This window comes from Drosophila takahashii, chromosome 2L, assembly GCF_030179915.1.
Source record: "Drosophila takahashii strain IR98-3 E-12201 chromosome 2L, DtakHiC1v2, whole genome shotgun sequence".
Taxonomy (NCBI): Eukaryota; Metazoa; Arthropoda; class Insecta; order Diptera; family Drosophilidae; genus Drosophila; species Drosophila takahashii.
This window is the reverse complement of record NC_091678.1, coordinates 8,587,529-8,603,720: the sequence shown is the minus strand read 5'-3', so window position 1 is coordinate 8,603,720 and position 16,192 is coordinate 8,587,529. Positions and strand designations below refer to the sequence as shown.

Sequence of the window (16,192 nt, the reverse complement as noted above, 5' to 3'; positions counted from 1 at the left end):
GCAAATGCTGCTCTAATCTATTTATGTTTATTTCCCTATTAAGAGATCTACTATATCATCTAAATAAAAAGATAGTCGCGAACAACTGTTTGCCACTATCTGATGGCGAAAAAGAAATCTTAATCAAAACATGTTTCATGTTGTTATACAAAATAGTTTTTGGTTCATCGACATTTTGGCGAACCTAGAGAAAATCCAGGAATTGTCACGTCTTGAAATTCTTCTTTGTTTCTAAACAGTTCGCTTTGGAAACAGATTGACCTGGTTTTTTGTGTGTAACGGTAGTAGCGATACCACCGACAAACGTGCCCCAGCTGCCTCTTGTTAACATTCATTCAGAAAATAGGTCTAGGTAAGTATGATACGACAACAACGATTCTATAAACTAAATTTTTAAAAAGGTCCATCAGTTTCTACTAAAAATTCCTCTGTTAGCCGATAAACTTGCATCTTACTTTTAGAGTTGAATATTAATTTCTAAAAATAAGACCACAATAGAATTTTATCTTATTTTACCCAAATCACTTGATTTACAATTAATAAAATCGAGTTTTTCATTGTTTTAAGAATTTGTATGATCCCTTTCGAAAAAAGCAACTTACATGTGATATATTTTTGAAAGCATGGAAATTTGCCTAAAAAGTTGATATAATGACAAAAAATTACTTCTATGCATGTAATGAATTCCGAAACCCCCGAAAATCCTATACAAAAATATTTTGTAATACGAGTATGCTTTTATTTTATGATTAATAAAAAAGTTAATAAAAAGTATTAGGAATCGATTTGGGATCATATTTTCAAAGCAGTATTTTCATTTCATATTTTCTTTTTAGGAAATGGAATCTTCCGATGATTTTGGCTCCAAAGGGCTAGTACTCAACCCAACAAAAAGTCGTCCAAAACAAAAAAAATCATTTGAAAAAAACGTCAAAAATTTTGTTTCATTTGAAGTTTTTTGTTTTGGACGACTTTTTGTTGGGTTGAGTACTAGCCCTAAAGGAAAAATAACCTTACACATTTTTATAAAACTTTTTTGGTGAGCAATAAATCATCAGGAAAGTAGGACCAATTGGCCAATAGCTTAAGTACTGAGCCTTCAAAGTAATACAACTGAATTAGTTATTTTTGCAATATTGTTTATTTATTTTTTTAATCATATAAAAATGTACTAAAATGGTGAATATAATTTTCTATGTGGGTAATTTATGAATTGTTTCTAAATGGTTTATCGGTATCAAAAATCGTTGTTGGGCGCCAATTTTCAGTATCCTTGGGGTATGGGACTATCTCCGTACCAAATCCTGAATGACTCTCCTGGCTGAATGGGTTCTGGCTTGTAGGATTGCTCTTGATGAGATTGAGGCTTGAAAGTTTCGTCCTGGTAAGATTGCGGTTTGTGGGATTGCTCTTGGTAAGAATGGGGTTTGAAGGATTGTTCGTGGTTATGTTGGGTATTGTGGGGTTGTTCGTGGTTATGTTGGGGCTTGTGGGATTGCTCCTGGTAAGAATGAGGTTTGAAGGATTGCTCGTGGTTAGATTCGTGGTTATGTTGGGGTTTGTGGGATTGCTCGTGGTTAGGTTTCGGCTCGAATTCTACAGGAAGCTTGTAAGCTTGGGGACTAGGAGATTGATGGACAGGTGGCGAGGGTACATAGGCTCCCGGAGCAGAGTGCCCCTCCTTAGGACACGGCTTCCGCTTGGGTTGGGAGGTGGGGCCGTAGACAGGAGCTGGCCTCCATGGCTGGTGATGGTGAACTGGAGCGGATTGGTAAGGAGAGGCATTCTCCCAGGGCAGCGATGGTCGCCAGGAGACGGCGCTGGAGCTGTGATGGCTCTTCTTGGGTTCAGGTGACTGGGCATAGGCACTCACTCTGTGGACTCCGGAGTACTCTCCTGCAAAAGTGAAAACCTTATTATCTGTGAACCAATTCTGGTGCTTTAAGAGCCAACTTACCCTGCTTCGACGGCTCCTTGATGCTCCACACCTGCTCCAGATCCACTTGCTTCGGCTTGGGTTGCGAATACTGCGGCTCTGGAGTCTCACCTGCATAGGTGGGCAGATAGGACTCGTCCTGGTGGCCGTATTGCGAATAGGGCTGCTGGTGCCGACTGCACTCATCCAGATCCAGTTCGATGCGTTTCTGGGAGATGATCAGCTCCCGCAGAGCGGCCTCCACTTTCCAGGAACTCACAGGCTGCAAATGCTTCACCGCATCGATCAGGATGTCCAGGCGCTGCTCCTGGGTGCGATTCAGCTGCTTCAGTTGATGCTCCAGCACGTCCAGCTTGTGGTTGGAGTTCTCGCCAAGCTCTTTGACTCCGGCCAGGTTCTTCAGCTCCACCTCCACGTTGATCTGGGACGTCTCCAGGCTATCGAAGGTGCACTTCAGGCCATTGAGCTGAGGTAGCACCGTCCTGGTGATCAATTTGGCCAGTCCATCGATGCTCTTGTCAATGTTGCGGGAACTGTGGAGCACATGCCTCTGGTAGGCATCCATTTTGGCCTCCAGCACATTGAGCAGCTCCTTGGTGCCCGCCTGCAGACGAGCCAGTTCCAGGAGCTCTGCCTCCGTGCGATGTCCATACTCTTCGCCCTGCCTGGAGATGTTCAGAAGGGCGGCCACCAGATTCTGGGAGCTGACGTCCAGGGCGAGGGTCAACTTGGCCAGCAGAGCCTCCACGAGGGTCAGAACTTTCAGAGCCTCCTTTTGCTCGGCCAATCCTGCCTGTGTCTCCTCGCTGACCGCTGCTATCCTGGTCAGGAGCGCATTGGCCACCTCCACGCCCTTGGCATTGTCCTTCAGGAGATCAGCTATGCTCTCCTCCGCCTGGATGCCTCTGAGGCACACGGCCAGGCACAAGAACGTGATCAAGACTTTCATTTCAAGTGCAAGTTGCTTTCGACTGGGAACACCAATTGCAAGTGTCTCTAGTTGTCCAAGGGCAGAGCTTAAATATGTTTGCGAACACGTGTGGCGAGCAGCTAATCTTTTTGGGTTTTTTGTTCTTGGCTTGTTCTTTTTTGGCTTAATCTGGCCAAAAGGTAAAAGTTTGAATTTCGCACGAACTCAAATTTCAAATATTCAACGCGCTGATAAGCGGGCTATCGATCATTTCCTACATCAGGAGTCGTTATCGATAGGCACAGGCCAATCAGCTGATCGAGTTGGAGGGAGCAAAACAATATTTTGATTTTATGTTGTGGGTGGAATTAGATAGCTAATCTAAGGATTTTATCCAAATATTTGCAGAGATGAGCCAAGCTGCTACTCCGCCCAAGTGGCGCACGTCGGCCAGTGTAATCCTGGTGTCCAGGGAAGTCGTTAAAAGCGAGGATTACAAGGTATATAAAGAGATCTTCACCAGAAATGGTTCTTCATCATATGTATTTCAATATTGTAGTTGCTAATGCTAAAACGCAGCGATGCCACAGCGGTGATGGTCAACCAGACTGTATTCCCCGGTGGCCTCCTGGATTCCGAGGCCGATGAGAGCGTGGAATGGCTGCAGTACTTCGAGGAGTTCGGTGTCCCGCAGGAGGCACTGCGTCGCCTGGTGCTAATCCGCGATGATCGTCCTGCCATCCTGGCGCCCCAGGGAACCGGCTGCTACGATCGCTTCTTCAAGCGTTCCCGCATTTGGGCGCGGTGTGTCCAAAGATTCTTGTTCATTTTATCAGATTACCAGCTTAATCTCTGACCTTTGTCTCTTCAGGGAGATTACACTGCGACTCTGCGCCGTGAGGGAGTGCTTCGAGGAGGTGGGACTGCTGCTGTGTCGCAGTCGCAGCCAGTTGGACTTCGGTGCAGTGACCTGCGCTCAGGATGTCCCCGATTTGGAGGCGTGGCAGCGACGGGTGCACGACAAACCCAGCGAATTCCTGACCCTCTGCCGGGAACTTAAAGTGGTGCCGGACTTGTGGGCACTCCACGAATGGTCTGCATGGGCGAGTCCAGGGTTCATGCGCAAGGGGTGGGTATCTAGTTACTTAAATTATCTTAGAACTTAAAGTTTAAAAGTATTCCCTTTCGAATGTTTGTAGCTATGAAACGGTTTTCTTTATGGCTTTTGCGGACAAGCTGCCCAAATTGCTGGAGGAACCCTCTGAGGTCAAGGAGACGCTGGTGAGAAGGTTCTCCTTGTAAAGTTTCTTGTTAATTCAGTATTGTTTCTTAATTAACTAGTGGCGAACACCGCTGGAACTGCTGCGACTGTCTGAACTCGGCGAGGTTTGGTTCCTGCCTCCACAGGTCTACGAATTGTCACGCTTAATGGGAATCAAGGATTACAAGAGCGTGCTGGAGTTTGCCATTAAGCGTAGTGTACTAGGCACCACTATGTTCCTGCCAGTGGGTTATGACTGCAATGGTTCTATGGTTTTTGTCCTACCAGGTGAGCTTTATCATAGATGAATTAACTCCTAATACATACTGTATCATTGTTTCCTTAGGTGATGACTTCTTTGTTCCAGAGCCGCATTTGGTTAACGAAATCATCAGTTTTCCTGGCTCCGAGGAGGACTTTAAGGCTCGTTCAAAGCGCCTACATCGATATTCCTATGGTCCTTCCATTCGAAACTTGGATCTGAATATTCCCCCGCCCAATGGACACTTGAGACCGCTGAAATTTCATCTGGAGCGCCAGAAGCTGTAATCACAGTCCGCAGCTGGCTGGCCATCGACGCGAGTGGTGACCCCAGCTGCTAAGCTCTGATAAGATGCTAAATGTGACCTCCGAAATGAGGCAGTCACAAATTGTTGTTTTGAAATTATTCTAAGCGGCTTTAGCCGGCCATCAAATTATCTAGACGCTTGCCCCAAAAGGGCATTAATTATTATTTTACGAGAGAAATTTTAATTAAAAAATGTACAGTTTAAGCTAAAGTTGGTCGTAAGTTAAGTTAAGATGAAGGTGCCCATTTTCGGCTATGCTTTCTTGATGGCTAGCACATCAAAAGCGCAAATCCATGCATATTCATGTCCTCCCCTTGAAACCGCAAATCGGAGTGGAAATGGGATTGGTATACAAAAGAGTGGGGGTTGCGTACCACAAGCTCAGACAGTAAATAATTTTATCCCATTATAAATGCATTTAAATCACTTTGTGGGCCGAGATCCCCACCCACTCTCGGAATTTTCAACGCCACCTGCCGTGTGACTTTGTGCGCTTTACAGCCTTGTCTTTTGAATCCCAACCAGCCTGCGCATCCACCCCCCGATGGGCCGTTTAAAAATCAAAATCTCAACGAGCTTCGTTTCCCCACTTCTGTTTGCTCCGTGCCCGCTCGACTGTTTATTATGCATTGTAAAGGACCCAGTCAGGACAACCCTCCTCAGGGACTTCCGAACCTGCTGCCAGAGGGGGTCGATTTTCAACGGCCGTGGCTGTGTAACAATTACTTCGTTTAATTTAACCTTTTGTGGCTGGCTTCCGGCGCTTATTGTTCCACTGATGTTCATTTAATATCGATTAATTATGCTATTATGTGGCCCAGCGGAAGTAACCATTATGGAGTGTAATTAATAGAGTACCCCCCACGTATCATGGTAGAACAAGGACTGCTCCCACTCACAAGGAATAGAGAAGTGATAGTTGCCAATGCTGTCGAAAATAAGTAGTTTGGGAGGATTTTAAAAGCAGAGACATTTACTTTGATTTTTTTGGGGGAGGATTTAGTAAGGTTTTTTCAAAATCTTTTTATTGAATCCCATTGGTACTGACAGTTTTAAGATGATGTTATTATCATAACGTTAGTAAACTTTTTATTCAGTAAGAAAATATAACCAGAAGAACAAAAAAAAATATTTCGAAAAATATTTTAAATTTAAAATAAATTATATTATTACTTCATTCAATTTGAATACCTCTGCAACTTATACCCCTGACAACGCTGTTCCAAACTGATTTTCTAATTAACAGACATCGCAGGCGGGAAGGTCGACAAATCCGCCCATAAATTACAAATTAAATTTAAATGCATAATGTGACAAAGTGAGTTATGAGCGGCAAAGCCCCTTAGCATCTACTAAGACATTTCAGGTCTCGCGTAAATTAGCATCTCAGGAGCAGGACCAGCCAGCACTCTTGATTTATGTGGGAGTGAGGACTTACGAAAGCGAAGTAGACAAGGCCTGTAATTGAATTTAGAGCTCATTTTCATTGCCCCCGACATAATGCTGATTTACGTGGCCGCCGATTTCGAATTACCTTATTAATTGCCTTGAAAGGTGGAAATGCATATCACGTATTTTCTCCCAATGTATGTGTTCTGTGAAAGCGCCCAATCGCCCAATTAGAGCGATTATTCGAGGAGGTCCCGGTCACCTGGCGGTGACATGAATGCCAAAACAGAATTTGGCCAGATCGATTCGCAAGTAATTGACAACTTCTCACCCGGACTTCCCACGGGTGTAACAAAACACACACTTGTTCCGGAGAGATTTATTTTTATTGTGTGCATTGTTTGCACTCAACTTGAGTCGGTTATAATACCCTGTACTTGGGCGATTGGGTGTGATAAAAAAGTGTATGTAACTTAGAAAGGGTATATTTTTGTTGTCGTTTTTTTTATAGAAACTATTTATGTTGTAAACTCCGAAATTATTGTTCACAATTCGAAAAGTACGTGTTTCAATGCTTAAAGTGGTATTACAATATATATTATATTTTTAAAAATATTACACATTTTATCAGAGTAAGATCATTTATTTCGATTGGAAAATTACAGATATCGTTTTGAGACCATTAAGAAAATCTCGATACGTTTCACAAAGAATCACTCATAATGGACTTTTAAGGGGTAGTTATTGTATTTTTAAGTACTGGGAATCTAGTAGGCCGATCCCTTGACTATAAAGTTCTTTCTTCTATTTTCTTCTTACCCCCGGGGCAGGTCCGCTAAATGAGTATTACCGCAATAAATCGCCGCAATTCATTTAAGGGCGAGCCGGCTGGCTGGCAACCCTTAAATCACCAGCAGAAGCTGCTAACTGTTGATGAGAGCAGGCGGTCGGTTTCACCCCCTCTTCCACAATTCGATGCCCCTGCACCCCCGCAGGGCACCACCCACTATTCGTCAGACCGTGAACCTGTTACGGCATGTCACATTGTCACTGGGGAAATTGCCCCTGGCCCGAGCCAAAAGAAGACTCTCCTCTCCGGCTGGTCGGACAAATTGCATCAATTGACTTGCGTGTTCAACATAATGGCAATTGCGGCTGCCCCCCGGAGTGGGCGGGGGTCCTGGGCGGGGGAGTGGCACATGGAGTGGGGGTGTGGCGACGACAGTTCGACTAATGCACTACATGATTTTCTAATGATGTCTTTATCTCCAGCTTCCTTATGGGAAGTTATTTCAAAAAACTCTTGGTAAACAGGATATCATTTTGAAAAAGGATTGTTCAGACTATATCAACACGAAGTTATATGATCTTTTCTCCTTGGATATAATAACAGAAATAATAAGCTTTGTCGTGTTGCAAATCATTTAAAAACCCGAAACGTCAAGCATCATTTATTTATATAATAACCCGTAATTTCAATATTTTCAACGATTATAAATGAGTACAAAGTGATTTTTTACTTATTGACAATAAAACTGTTCATCATTGAAGTCGAAATGGGTTCACGACTTCGGCTGCTTGAACTCGTTCTTCTTGCTTATTTAATCAAACAGGTAACATTATGCAGTGAAAAAACTAACACAATTTTTAAGTTACTTATGTAATATTTTAGATTGCATCTAAAGCTGAGTTTACCAACGTTCAATGCACTTCCCACGACCCAGCGTTTTCCACCTTCGACTATTGCTTTTTAAAGGCAGTGAATCGTACCTATAAATACCTTTCCTTAAAAGTGAAGTTGCATAAAATACCCGTTACCAAAATAAGAGTTTGTACACTTTCTATTTTGTAATGTTTATCACCACTAAGCTGTTTCGTTTCAGATTCACATTGCACTGCTGAAGCGATTAAATGGTTATAAGCCGTTTCTCTATAACTTTTCAGTAGATCCCTGCCAATTTATAAAAAATCCTAAAGCTAATCCCGTTGCTAATTACGTTCACGGCTTCTTCAAGGATTACTCCAATATAAATTCTACGTGTCCCATTGATGTGAGTCCAAATTTAATACCAGTTATTTAATTAGATACATTTTTTCTTTTTTTTTCAGTACGATCTTGTGGTTGAAAAACTTCCAATATCTCACATCAATAGGCATGTAACCGATGTTCTGCCGGTCCCTCATGGACAATATTTGCTTCATTCTAACTGGTATGCCTACAACATCAACCGTGCTACGGTTAACGTATATACGAGAATTTTTTAAATTTGAAAAAGCATTCTAAAACACATATTTACACGAAGTTATATTGTCTTTCCTCCTTGATTTGTCATGTCATGCACAACCTTTAAAAAAATTCAACGATTATAACTTGGTACAAAGTAAATTTTTACTTATTTACTAATAAACTGTAGGTGAATCGCACCTATAAATACCTGTCCTTAAAAGTGAAGTTGCTTAAAAAACCCATTACCAAAGTAAAGGTTTGTACACTTTCTATTTCATTTTGTTTATCACCACTAAACTGTTTTCGTTTCAGGTTAACGTGGCACTTCTGAAGCTATTAAATGGCTATAAGCCGTTTCTCTATAACCTGACAGTAGATGCCTGCAGATTTATAAAAAATCCTAAAGCTAATCCCATTGGTAATTACATTCACAGCTTCTTTAAGGATTACTCCAACATGAATCATTCCTGTCCCGTTGATGTGAGCCCCAATTTAATATTGGTATTCATTTTTATATACTCAGATATCTTCATTGTTTCAGCACGATATTATTCTTGAAAAACTGCCTATAGGTCATCCAAATACGCAAGTAACAGAAGTTCTTCCGGTTCCTCATGGAGACTACTTGTATCATTCTAACTGGTATGCTTACGATAACAACCGTGCCACGGTAAACGTATATGTCACAATTTCTTGAAAGATTAAAAAATTTAATACATTTTTAAAATATTAAAGAAATTGGAAATTGTGTTCTTAATATGCAAAATAATAAATAAATATATATATATATAAATAATAAATATAAAAGAAAATCAAAAATACGTCATAAAATGAAAACGAATAAACAACATTTTAACAAAATGGATTTAAATACCTATCAGACACTATTAGTTATGCCAAATACCATTTATGGTGATCAACAATGTTTATAATGTTTACAGGTAGTGTTTATAAAGCCAGCTCGTTGGTCACGCAGGTTATGTCGGTTAATATGTGCACGTTGTTCTATTAATAAACACAAAAATAGTACATTTTCAGGGAAATGAAATTAAATACTCATCGGAGATCATTAGCTATACCGTGTAGCATTTATGAAAATAACTCATCCGTCACTCAAGTTTGATTATTCCTGGCACATGCTAGTAAATCTATAATTGCACATTATTTATTGATGAATTAGAACTGTGGTCTTCCGATATGGAGAACTGAAATAATCGACTATACCTGAAGGTCAATTTAATAATTGGTAAAATAATAATCTCTGCAACTCGTTACGAACTTTTCAAAATGCTTTCAAAAATCATTTTTTTTTCTAGACTACAACTCATGTAAAACTTTTAATAAAATTTGTGTGGCTACTTTATACTAATTTATTTGCCTTATGTGTCTAGGATTCATCACAATTAGCAATGTAAATAAATGGGAACATATGTAGAAATCTCTTTATGTGCTATGGTATGTATACCTGTATTTATTTAACAGTTCCCCAAAGATAATTGAAAAGCACCTGCTCAAACACACACACCCTTAAACACCCTACGCACACAGACGCAAAGGGGGCGTGGGCGTTGCTGGTAAAATATGAATTATGCGCTTGCTCCAATAGGTATGTTTTTGTTGTTACGGTTAATTCCTATTTAGTCCCTGCTTTCTCTCTCACTCACACACCTTTAAAGGCTCTCTCTTTGCAGATTTCACACCTAAACAACGGCCACCATTGCAAAAAGGCACTCATACATACGCACACACAGACTCCTCGGAGAGGGGGATTCCCCCTCTTTCGGAGGACACTACGTAATTCATTTTCCAGTTTCGGACCTGCGCAAAGGAAAGGTTCCGCTGGAAAATGGAGCTTTTCCTGGTGTTTTTGTTGTTGTTGTTGTTGTCGCCTGCATTGGGGTAGGTGTATGGGGCATTATGTTGTCACCGATTTCAATTGCATTCCACAGATATATATATATGTATGCTATAGGTACATATACAACACAGCGTTGCATTTCGGTACATGTGCAAAATTTGCAATTTCGTTAGCGGCGCCACTTTTTGCATTTTTCTGTTATCTGTGCAAAAAACCAGTGACCTTGTAACATTGTTTTAATTGCAATTGGCAATGCACATCGGATTCTCGTGGCAACAGAAGCCGCAGGAAAGTAAATGTGTAAAAACCATAAACTTCAAAGAAAAGTTTCCCTCTATTGTCTTATCGCTCCACCCAATAAACTTTACCAGCTGTCGAACCATCGAGAAAATAGATTCAACTGACTTACTGAAGAAACTCCGGGGACCCTTATCAAAATCGCAGCTACCATCTCATATTTCCATCCGGGAAGTCGAAGTCCATCAGCGGATGGGGTGGCATTTAAGAAACCATAAATTTGACGGCAATAACGGATAAAGTATGTTTATTTGGATATTAGGCTAAGCAGAAACGGCGAAACGGAAAGGGCTCATAAAAGGGGTAGCAAGACCGAAAAGAAATTGCGACACAAGATGCGGAGAAACCAGACGGAGATGTCTCTCAAAAAACTCTTTAACACTTGACTTAACTCGTACGCGTACAGTGCGAGGCATATCTGTAAATTTGTTTTTGAAAAATCATTGAATAGCTTGAGGGTTGAATAGTAGAGATTAATTTAGAAATCACTGAAAAATGGTTTATAATTTTTATAAAACTTTTATTGATTTATGGTAGAACATAATCTTATATTTTGCAAAGGCAAATCCTTGCGAACCGCACTGTTTTCCCACCCAGCAAATCAAAATTTTCAGCGTGGGAGGGTGGCTATCAGTGTGCTCGGCATATAAATATGAATTGTAATAGATTTAGATATGAATCAGACATATGTACAGATAGATGGCTACCGAGGGAGCTCCAACAAAGGTCTGGTCAATTGAAAGGAGCAGTCCCAGCGTAAAAGCCAAGCAAATTGATTGAAGATACCGCTTTCTTTGAGTGACTCTAAAGAAAATTACAAAAATCTACTGTAAAATGAGATAAAAAGAAATATTAATTTTCCATTTGCTGGTGAATGGGGATAATAAAATTTTAAGCCAAATGAAATGGCCGCTTCTGCGGAAAGTCTCACACAGAAAACGAGCGACGAAAAGTTTAAAGTTTCGGCCGCTGAAAAAATGTTGAAAAATTCTTGAGCAGATTGAGCGTATCAAATTCGAGACCCACCGAAGTTTTTGGAGTCTCCTTTGCCCTTTTTTCGCTGTTATAAATTATATGGCACTTGCCACGTGTCGCTGATTTGTACGGGCGAAGTGTGAAATATTCCGGAAAGGACTCTATAATACGGCTCACCCTCCATTGCCTCCCGTCCAATCGTCAATCTGTCGAAGCGTGAAATATTCTTCGCTCCTTCACTTGGCAGGAAAAAATTTAATTCGTGCGGAAATTCAACCAATTTAAAAGGCGAACACACACGAGCAGTACGACCAGTAAGGGCACGCCCTCTTTTCTCGGTTCCGACTTCATTGTATCCTTTTTGCAGCTCCAAGGGAGGGCGAGCTGCTTAATCCGTTTTATTGTGGTAATAAAACTACGATACAAATTGTTTGAATGAGATTGAACAACATTTGAATTGAGCATGAATTGATGCTGGGTCTTTCCCCATATAGCGACTGCTCCAATGATTCCGAGTCGATATTTATGGATTTTTTGTGGCTCATTTTGGGGGTACATTTGTTAAAGTATTGTCTTGAACGATTCTTTAACTTGTTTGCCCCTGAATTCTAATTTAGTTTATTTTTAAAGGGATTATGCAAAGGTTTTAAAAACTTGATAGGCAAAATAATATTGGGCCACCTATAATTTCTTTCAAAAATGCATTTTTATTAGGGTTGTGTCAACTCCCATAAGTATGCTAGAAAATTAATAAAATCCCAGTTACACTGAACCAGCATGTTGGTCAAATATTTTTCCTCGATCCATTATTTCAGATCTTTGCTGTGCATAAACAATCCATAAAACTAGACTTTTAATTACCAGGAGTCAGGAGATTTATATGCAAATATTCGCTGCATTGTGTGGACGCCATTAAAGAGTTTATACCTAATAAAACTCCCGGAAGAAACAAGGTCAACCAAGAGACCATGTGGGTGATGGGACCTGGTCAATGGGGATTTAATCTACATGTTTATGGCTATTTGCGTTTTGACCTCCGCCAAGTCGACACCCATCCGAGAGATAAGCCATAATTTGATTAAGCCGGGCCACCTCCTTCCCAACTTTCCGCACACATATCTTCGCCCTTGCACCCCTTTTTTGTGTTAAGTGAATAAAAATATGTAAAAGCATAATTCAAACAAGGTCCACAAAGGGATCCGGATTCGGCCGGGACTTAGGAGCTGAGGGCCGTAAAACCCCGGGCATAAACTGCGGTCAGCTTGACCAGGCATGTGTGAGCGGTCTTGTTTAACCAACGATTATGGAAATTGTCCGGACTTTGGAGCTGGGAAGAGCGGGCAGCAGCGGAAAGATTTGCTCGACCAGATAGCACAAATGACACGTAGCCGGGGCTGGACACCAGGACACCAGGACTTCAGGACACCAGAAAGGACCCGCATAAAGGGCGGACACCCTCTAAAAAATATTTGTTCACACATGTGGGCGGAAAAGGGCAGGGGGCGGTATCGGTGGGTGGCGAAGGCAACGTTCACTGCAGTCACGTGTGACTCGGTTTTTCTTTTTTTCTTGTGTGCTGCCCTTTCCCCAAACACATAAATTGCATTTTCCGGGAGATGTTCATACACTGAAAAATTCGGTTTTTATCAGAACTACACTCAGAGATTATTATACAACTAAAATAAGCAACAATGTCGGAATAATGAACTTAAGCACATATATTTTAATACATTTGTAAATAATTGTTTATAAATTAAAAGAGCTATGCTTATACTGAAGGACATTTTTTTTTTAAAACGGTGATCTAGTACGTAATAAAAAGTCCAATCTGTTTCCATTCAAACCTTAGCTTAGGTTACTAGCTAAAAAATAAATAAAACAAGAGAGAACGCTATAGTCGGGTTGGTGTCCCGACTATCTAATACCCGTCACTCAGCTAAAGGGAGTGCGAACGCTGTGTCGGGTTGGTGTCCCGACTAATAATCGTAACTCAGCTAAAGGGAGTGCGAGGGAGATAGATATATGTTGACAATTTATAAAGCGTATAACTTTTTAATGAATGGTCCGATTTGAAAAATGTCTTCTACATTTCGATAGATATAAATATACACAACAAAATTTCATTTATACTTCTCGGAAATCTTTAAAGATGTGGGCGCAGGACGCATTTTAAAATCGTTAGTGGGCGATTGTGGGTGTTAGAGGGGGCGTGGCGCTCGGCTAAAATAAACTTGCGCTGCGTAGGAAGCCAAAGAATATGTGTGGGAAATCTCAATCTTCTAGCTTTTGTAGTTTCTGAGATCTCAGCGTTCATACAGACGGACAGACGGACAGACGGACAGACGGACAGACGGACATGGCTAGATCGACTCGGCTAGTGACCCTGATCAAGAATATATATACTTTATGGGGTCGGAAACGCTTCCTTCTAGCTGTTACATACTTTTGCACGAATCTAGTATACCCTTTTACTCTACGAGTAACGGGTATAAAAATAATTAAATTGAATTTTTCCTTAGTGTACTTTTGACTCTTCCTCTATCTCCCTCAGCGCTATTTAAACTAAATCAAGTCCCTGTATATATCAGCGCCAAATTGGCAAGCCAAAGTCGAGTCGAGAGTCGAACGGATGAAACATAAAAATAATCATAAACGTTTATCACATGACCAACGGACAAAAGCGAAGGATAAGGAGGACGAGGAGAGATTTGATGAAAAGGATAGCGACAATTTGAGTCCAACAACAGGAACAAGAAAGCAAGACGGAACGTGATGTTTGGTCGCATGGAGTTAAGGATTCAATGTGGGTCACTTTCCTATCAGGTTGACCGGAAAGTTGATTGGGAAGGATGTATCAAACGCAAACGGAAAATATTATATTGAGCAGGAACTGAGATATGTGATATATAAATAAAAAATACGTGAAATTCTCTTGGATATTAGGTACCGCTTAATTCCTAATTTTTTATCTTTTATTCCAGTATTAAAATAATAACAATAATTTTAGTTTTTCTTTGAGCATTTTCAGTTCTACTTAGAAAGATTAAAATATTACTTTCTTTGTTAAGCAGATTACATATCATCCACATGACTACCATTAACCACCAACCCCACCACCCGAAATTCTGCAATTTCAAAAACCGAAATTGCACTTAAGTGATTTTCAACTGGCAACTTCCGCTTTTCACTCGCCTTGCATTGAGACAGTGGCAGTCAGCACATCACTACCCATCACATGTGGCTGCTTTTCAAAGGGGCCCGTCAACATTGTTGGCGAAACAATGAGCACTTAACAAGCCAGAAGCAACAGTGATTTCACCTTTTCACACACGAAGACCAATCCGGGTGCTAACCGCATGTGAAAAGTCTCCTTTGGCCGGCAATTAAATTTAACCAGAAAGGGCCAAAAGACCCAGACCACCAAGTTACGCCAAATGAGGGTCATTAAGGTTTATCGACTGGTATTGGGTATTGGGTATTCGGTATTTGTACTGGCCAGAGACATTGTTGTTCCTGCCTCCATGTGTGCTAATCTCTTAATGCGTTTAGCGCACATTTCTATTTGCTTAATGAATTGTTACCGAACACATTCATTTCGAGTTGCCGACTTACTGCTATTCATTTATTCACTGCGCCGGGTCATTTGTCGACGTTTGTCTTTTGATTTAGAACGGTTCTGGGTTGGGTTTCGATTTGGATTTGGGTTGGGGGCTTGTGGGTGGTGGTGAAGAATGGGGAATAGGGGATTCCAAGGGGGAGAAGTCGGTGGCAGAAGTTGGCCATTGGGGCAGCTCAATTAGGTTGATTGCTGAGCGTGCAGCATGGTCATGGTCAAGTCCCCGTTTGGACCACAAAGTGCACATAGGATAACAAATAAATATCTCAGAGGTTTTTAATAAATAAAACATACACTTAATGTCTTACTTGTAATGGATAAAATATTAAAAAAACGATATATTTGGCAAACAATCTAATTTCAGTAATAATAAAACATTTCAGATTTCTTATTGGCTAAATTAAAAATAGGTAAAAAAATAATAGATATCCTGTTTTAGATACACAGAGAAAATATTAAAAAATAAAAATATAAAAAATAATCATCCATCGGGTATTTTTTCATATCAATTTCGGTCCATCTGTTTTCATATCAAAATGATATTTCCGAACATATGATTTTGTACCATATTGATATGAAATCATACCATTTTGTTATGGAAAAATTGATATGAAACAATATCAGTTCCATATTGTTCCGTTTTTTTCTCTGTGTACGAATTTCGTATATTCAACTTTCGAATTGTTGATTTTATATAAAGTATTTTAGATATTTAATGAGAATAAAGTTACTTTATTTATTTCTTCATTTCTCTTAAACTACATTTAATTTATCCATAAATAGTCTCCATATTCCTCAATAGTCAATCTGCAAATCGTATAACTTTGTTATGGCATTCATAAAGCCGACATTTAATAGCCACAAGTCGACCATATTACTGGCAAAGACAAGTTTTAAAACAATACTTTCGGAAAACAACATAAATCCAGTTCCATTACCCCCACACATGAATGTCCTCCTCCCGAAAAGCGATTTCCATTTCAAGATCACGCTCCACTAAACAGGAAGGAAAGCAAAAATATCCGTAAGTGACTTACTTTCCTCTCAGTTTCTATTGCCTTTAACTGCAGCCGCAACATCTATGTATCTATAAACAATAATTTTATTACCCTGGCTAAAATGGGTGGGGGCATGTGATGTGAGCGATATGCAGC

General features: G+C 40.4%; 4 protein-coding genes across 4 annotated transcripts; 3 read left to right on the top strand and 1 right to left on the bottom strand.

The window, feature by feature from the left end:
- Positions 1-1,122: 1,122 nt before the first annotated feature.
- Positions 1,123-3,038, bottom strand: LOC108062603 (uncharacterized). Its single transcript, XM_017149347.3, has 2 exons — positions 1,958-3,038; positions 1,123-1,896 (listed from the first exon to the last, which is right to left on the bottom strand). The coding sequence occupies exons 1-2, from the start codon at positions 2,883-2,885 to the stop codon at positions 1,265-1,267; spliced, it is 1,560 nt and encodes a 519-aa protein (XP_017004836.2). The 5' UTR covers positions 2,886-3,038; the 3' UTR covers positions 1,123-1,264.
- A 107-nt stretch (positions 3,039-3,145) lies between these two features.
- Positions 3,146-4,866, top strand: LOC108062602 (acyl-coenzyme A diphosphatase NUDT19). The gene is made up of 6 exons (XM_017149343.3): positions 3,146-3,346; positions 3,406-3,650; positions 3,718-3,975; positions 4,046-4,127; positions 4,188-4,395; positions 4,454-4,866. The coding sequence occupies exons 1-6, from the start codon at positions 3,257-3,259 to the stop codon at positions 4,654-4,656; spliced, it is 1,086 nt and encodes a 361-aa protein (XP_017004832.2). The 5' UTR covers positions 3,146-3,256; the 3' UTR covers positions 4,657-4,866.
- A 2,695-nt stretch (positions 4,867-7,561) lies between these two features.
- LOC108062605 (uncharacterized) lies at positions 7,562-8,330 on the top strand. The gene is made up of 4 exons (XM_044395148.2): positions 7,562-7,678; positions 7,756-7,893; positions 7,949-8,116; positions 8,175-8,330. The coding sequence occupies exons 1-4, from the start codon at positions 7,622-7,624 to the stop codon at positions 8,328-8,330; spliced, it is 519 nt and encodes a 172-aa protein (XP_044251083.1). The 5' UTR covers positions 7,562-7,621.
- A 152-nt stretch (positions 8,331-8,482) lies between these two features.
- On the top strand, positions 8,483-8,989 carry LOC123003194 (uncharacterized; the record flags this gene model as incomplete). The annotated part of the gene is made up of 3 exons (XM_044394930.1): positions 8,483-8,548; positions 8,605-8,772; positions 8,834-8,989. Coding segments are annotated over 3 exons (390 nt in total), but the record flags the coding sequence as incomplete, so codon positions are not given.
- Positions 8,990-16,192: the final 7,203 nt, after the last annotated feature.